Below are 6000 nucleotides of genomic sequence, written 5' to 3'. Positions count from 1 at the left end.
ACGAGGACTGATGTGCATAAAAGTACGAAAAAAAGTAGGTGCCTAGGTGTTAATGCCTTGCAATGTTTCTCAACAGTAGAGCACCTCCTTAATTAATGAAGGCAGAAAAACTGTCCCTACCTCTGGAGCTTCCCTTTCCTCTAGACCCTTGCTTTCCATAATGTTGTTAACTGGCTGTTGATAGTTTTTCTGAACTGCATTCAGATTTATTTGTGTATGCTGAAGGCCAAGTGGCCTATGAGACCAAAATAGAACAATGTATAAACAGCTTGTGATAGGAGATGCAAGGGCATCCCGTAGAACTATCATTACAGCATGTCATAAAAGAGAGAGGGAGGGAGGGGGAGGGGGAGGGGGAGGGGTGGGGGAGCAGGAGGGGGAGGGGGTAGCACTTGTAGATAGATGTGTCATAAAACTCCATAGCATAGGAAACAAATTATCGAAGGAGACAGGCATTTGACTCACATTTTACACAGCATGGCAATGACTAATATACATTTAATCAAATTAAGCTGGCTAATATATATACAGTAGACAGGGACTCGACCCCTATATACCCTTCTTGAGGTGCCACCAGGAAAGCTACTTCACATCCACGTGTTGAAATAACACTTGACAACCACCTCATCAACCAGGTTTCAAGTATCAGAACATATGTCCTCTGCTAAAATTTCATCACAAACATGATCTGTGCTAGGGTTGACGAGATTTTCTGTGCTATGCTCTGAGCTGGCACTAGCGTCATCAAATACACAAGATGAATGCTGATCACTTCCCCCAAAAACCTCATCAACAGGTGAGAATGTTACAGTTCTTTTTCGGGTGGTGCTTGGATCCACAATCCGGCTTTGATTATACAGGGGGTTTCTGTACTCACAAATACAGATCTCGTCAGGGGCTGCATTGGAGTACTCTGAGTTGGAAAGAGTCTCCCGGGCACACACTGATTGTTGTGCCCCAAACTTGTTTTGCTGGATTTGGGGTCTTATCTCCTGAGAAAAAAATTCAGTGCCAGGAGCTGTGGCAGGCCAATCATTAAAAGAGGAAAATAGGCGCATCTCCTCGGTGAAGTCCTCTGGCTCTGGTGGTCCAAACATTCTCTGGAGAACAGAATTTAGCAACACTCTGAGGAAACAAACTGGTGTTCCAGCTTGTGTTCTGCTAGAGGCAGATTCAGGCAAGGGGATTGGATCCCTTAGCAGCCGGTCTAGATGATGATCATCATGTAGCACTGTGTCTGATGGAAATAGTGCCAAGTATCTGTTAATAAAATGAAGCCCTTCCAGAGCAGCTTTTAATTGCTCCAGAATTTTGGGAGATCTAGGTTCAAGCTCAAGTTTTGCCTGCGCATACTCAATGATTTGTTCATATGCCCTTCGTCTCTTCAGAAGCAGCCCCTGGATTTCAAGTTGAAAACCCTTTCAAGCGTGATGTTACAGAATTACAGTTCTCAATTATGATATTTTAACCTTGGACAATATTTTACGGAGTTTTCAAAACTTCGTTCACTTACTTGAGGATGCCGAAACCTCTCTTGCTTCAGCAGTTGGCAAAGTCTGTAACTGTGTACTGCTTGCCTTTTTCTCCAATAACAATATAGAAGCATGCTCAAGATTGATAGTAAGAGAAAGATGATCAGAATAGAAATGGAAAAGGTAATGATCTGCCTATTATTACCTAGCCATTGGAAACCCAAACACATTCTAACATCAGAACACGCTCTCCCTCTCTCTCTCTCTCTCTCTCTCTCTCCAGCGCGCGAGGGAGCAAAGGCACTTCAGAGAGCCACCCCCCCCCCACTCCAAGAAGCACAGACCCTCTACTCAGCTTCAGATCCATGACATCCTCAAGCACCACCAAGCAGCTCCCAAACGAATGGTGGGCATTGTTTCCATGTACAGAGTCATGACTCATAGGAGAGGATGACACAAGACACGTCTGAACACATGAGATTTTTATGCCGATATCATTGTACAAAGGGCCTGTTTTGCTTTTGGCAGGCTGAGTTTTATCTTTCATATTGCCCGGATATCCAGTTTACTCATGGATCATATGTAACAACTTTTGGTCTCCCCCCACCCTCTAGGATGGGTCTACACTCGCTAGGATGCCACCAGCCCAGGAGCCCCAGGCTCTCTAGTTGTACAGGCTATGGCCACTACTTGTATGCAGCTGATGCTGTTAGTTTTAGGTTCTTTTTCATTTATGTTATTTACAAGGAACATTCTAACCCATGGATACTTAGTAAAAAAATTTTGGCCTCATAGACCCTAGTGGTCTTTTGAAGACGTTAATATAATTCTCTCTCTCTCTCTCTCTCTCTCTCTCTCTCTCTAACCCATGGATACTTCGTAACATATTTTTGGCTTCATAGACCCTAGTGGTCTTTTGCAGACGTTAATATATCTTTCTTTCTTTCTCTCCCCGCCGCCGCCGCCCCCCCTTGGCGACCGGGCCTCCGCACTCCAGCATGCCTGACGCCCCTCGCCCCCCGGCCGTCAGCCTCGACCCCCTCATCAGCTCAAGATCCAGGACATGCTCCACCGCCATCGAGCTACCTTTCCACATGACATAGCCGAGGGAGACCTCTTGGCCATACTCATTAGCCCTATGCTTGATATTTTGGAGTGGTATACCATCTATGGGGAGCTGATGTTGCTCTCATGTTTCTATGTTCCTAGTATTCCATGATGAGTTTCCATGGACAGTTTTGTATCACCCCAGTGAGATAGCTTTGCTTATGTTTTGTTTCTGTTTTATTTTCCATTCCATGATGAGATATGCCATGGACATTATCGTATCACTTTGGTCTCATAGGCCCATTGGGTCTTAAGTAGACGCTTAATATATCTTTCTTTCTTTCTTTCTATCTCTTCTCTCTCTCTCTCTCTCGCTCAACATAGCAGGCGTTCAGCATTGACCACCTCCTTGCCTCCACCAACACCAACTGCTCCTCTTTCATCACCACCAGCTGCTCTTTTCTGTGCCTAGAAAGCCCGCTTGTCTGCACTGCTCTTCTCTGCGCTCTAGCCAGCCCCATGGCATGGTGTGAGTACTCAGCCAACCAGCACCAGCTGTGGTGGTTGCATGGACGCTTCTAGTGCAGAGCAGCCAGCTCATCTCCGCTCTTCTGCTCGTTTTGTTCTCTACCATGTGTGGTGGCAAGAGTCCAAGTGGCACCCTTTGCTGCTGCCTCCAGCACTTTCAGCAACAGCTCCCTCGAACACATTCGTACCTGGAAATTCTAGTCATTGAGTTCAACAGTAATTGGGGGCTTCCATGAATCAGGTGACATTTGTAAGCCTAGCGGGGAGTGCAGTGGCAGACTCAACCACGTGTCCAAGAGATAAAGATATAAAGAGAGAGAGGGGAGAGAGAAAAGGGAATGGGGATCTTGCACAGTACACCACACTGAGCAGGGAACATGGCCCGCCCCCTTTCAGGAATTTATTTAGGAACAATCCACGGGCACACTGGCCAGGATCAATACAATCTATGAATACAAAACAAACAGATATGCTGATGTAGGATATCCAAGTCGATGTCGATGTTGAGGCATGAGATCTCTGATGCCGAGCACACCACGGGGATGTCCCACAAGTATCTCTCACCGGGCTAGTACCAGATCCAATATCTAGATCGAAATCCAAGTCCAAATCCAATGAATCCAAGTCCAAATCCAAATCCAAGTTCTAGTTTCAATCTAAGTCATAGTCCAAGTTCTAAATCCACTCGCTTATCCTGTAAATAATGTCCACAACTCGTATAGCCTTGTCGATGAAGAAAACCTTGGAAAAACTTTTTCTGGCAAGAAAACTCATATAAAACCTGTTTTAATGGTTTTATGGCGATAAAAACCTCCAAAAAGCAATTTTAAGGGTTTTTTGAGCAATTTCAATCCGTAGACTCCGTACAGATCCATACGGCTCTGTACATGCATTAGTATCGCCCATGCATATGCCCATACAAGTCTAGGACTGAGCGTACATCTGAAAAGCAAGTTGGAGAAGGTGTTGATGGCAAAGAACAAGCTCTCCATGATCATAATGATGCCCACACACTCCATGATCTCCTTCATGATGCTCAAGAGAGGCTCATGCTTCTTTTATACTTGGGGAAGCCTTGCGTTTTGCCAAAAAGTGATGCTTTTGCTGATCATCCTGACTCAGGAAGGGAAGATCTTAAATTCCAAGTTGAACAAGAGGAGGCTGTTGGAAAGAGTGAATTTATGGAAGTGACAAAGCATCTAGAAGCAACTATTGACAAATGCCATGACGAGATGGAGTCATTGAAGATGCAGATCTTGACTCTGCAAAAGGCTCTTTTGGCGGTGCCTCCTACTCTTGCCAAAGCAGTTGCTCCGTTGTTTACACCAAAGGTGTACGCCGGTGAGAAAAAAGAGAAGACTCAAGAATGTGTAGATACGGTGGCTCAATAGGTGGACTACACACTTTGCCTTTCATCCATTTACCGATGCGCAGAAGCTGCAGATAGCACGGAGGCTATTAAAAGGGAAGGCATTGACTTGGTGGAAGGATCTCAAAGAAGATTCCATTCCTACCACTTGGCAGAATTTCGAAGAATCTTTCAAAAAAGAGTTTGTCCAACCAGAGAATGAATTCGGGATAATTGCTAAGCTTGTTAAAAATAGCATGGGGAATCAATCATTTGACAATTATGTGCAAAATTTTAGACAATTGGCTACCAAAGCCTAGTCAAATGATCATACCTTTATGTGGGATTTTCATCAATGGTCTAACTTGTGACTATTGGTACGAGGTTAAAAAAATACAAGATCGAAACGACTGAGGATGCTATTGAGTCAACTCAAGTTTTTCATAAGACTATGGTCGACGCCAACACTTCAAAACCATGGTCCAATGAAAATAAATCCACGTTCACTTTTTCAAAGAATGGACAAAAAAGAAAGATAGTTTTTTCACCAAACCAAAAAATTCTGACAACACCAACAAGAAGCCGAAATTTGTGAGTAGGGATAATCTCATATGTTTCAAATGCAAAGAAAAGAGACACGCGAAGAAATTATGTCCTTTGAATGGAGCTTCAACACCTTCGACGCTTGGACAAAAGGTGACACCAAAGAAGTTTATACCAAATAAATCTATGCATATTACAGAACTTCAAGGTAAATTTTCTGAAGTCAATATTACGCATCTTGAAGAAAGCCAATGTCCAAATTATACTTTCAATAAAGACGTTTTTGGTCCAAACAAATTATTTTTCCTGTTTATGAATCAATAAATGAATATCAGGTTCATATTTTGTTTGATCGTGGTAGTACTCACAATTTTATTGACAACATTGTGGTACTGAGGATGAAGCTAGAAACCACATAGAATGATCACATGTACAAGGTCAAGATGGCTGGAAGACAAGTCCAATTCTGGGACAAGGTGGTGTCAAAACTACCGTTAAATATCCAGTTGTACTCAGATAGACTTTATTTTCATGTCATGAACTTAGGTCATGTAGACATCATTTTAAGGATGGAATGGTTTCATCGAAAAAATAAGGAATTTTCTGTTGATTGGGTCAAACATTTGATGTCTTTCCATCATCACAATGGAAACCTTGTTACTCTTAAGAGAAACATTGTTGTATCCAAGGAAACTTTCATTAATGAGCTTGAGTTAATGGAAAACCTTTTTAACAACGAACTTTTCCAATTGGTTATGAATCTAGTGTCTTCATGTATTCATTTTGATGTCATCACTGTTTCTTTAGATGTTTGGGAAAGTAAAGTGTTAAATTCCATTAACAACGAATTTCAGGATATATTTTCTAATGAGTTACCTCATGGATTACCTCCTAAACGAGAGGTGGACCATAAAATTGAGCTAGTGTCAGGTACAGAACCTGTTAGTATTTCTCCATATCGGCTTAGTAAGACTGAGGAAGATGAGGTAGCCAAGTAACTAGCTGAATACTTGAGGATGGATCATATTAGACTAAGTAAATCTCCTTGGGATGCACCAGTTC

At 42.8% G+C, this 6000-nt stretch overlaps 1 protein-coding gene across 8 annotated transcripts in view; it reads right to left on the bottom strand.

Annotated features, from left to right (window-relative positions):
* Positions 1–466: 466 nt before the first annotated feature.
* Positions 467–6000, bottom strand: part of LOC147617247 (protein GAMETE EXPRESSED 3-like) — a 114657-nt gene continuing 109123 nt past the window's right edge. For all 8 annotated transcript variants that reach the window (XM_086776871.1, XM_086776870.1, XM_086776873.1 and 5 more), the window contains 2 exons: positions 1514–1677; positions 467–1397 (listed from right to left, as the gene is read on the bottom strand). In XM_086776871.1, coding sequence (XP_086632997.1) covers positions 639–1397; positions 1514–1677 — 923 coding nt within the window. In that variant the 3' untranslated portion in view covers positions 467–638. The remainder of the gene's footprint in view (positions 1398–1513; positions 1678–6000) is intronic.

Source organism: Cibotium barometz, chromosome 37 (genome assembly GCF_041138505.1).
Source record: "Cibotium barometz isolate CiBa-2024 chromosome 37, ASM4113850v1, whole genome shotgun sequence".
In the NCBI taxonomy this organism is placed as follows: domain Eukaryota; kingdom Viridiplantae; phylum Streptophyta; class Polypodiopsida; order Cyatheales; family Cibotiaceae; genus Cibotium; species Cibotium barometz.
The sequence above is the reverse complement of the archived record's forward strand: the minus strand, read 5'-3'. Positions and strand labels throughout refer to the sequence as shown.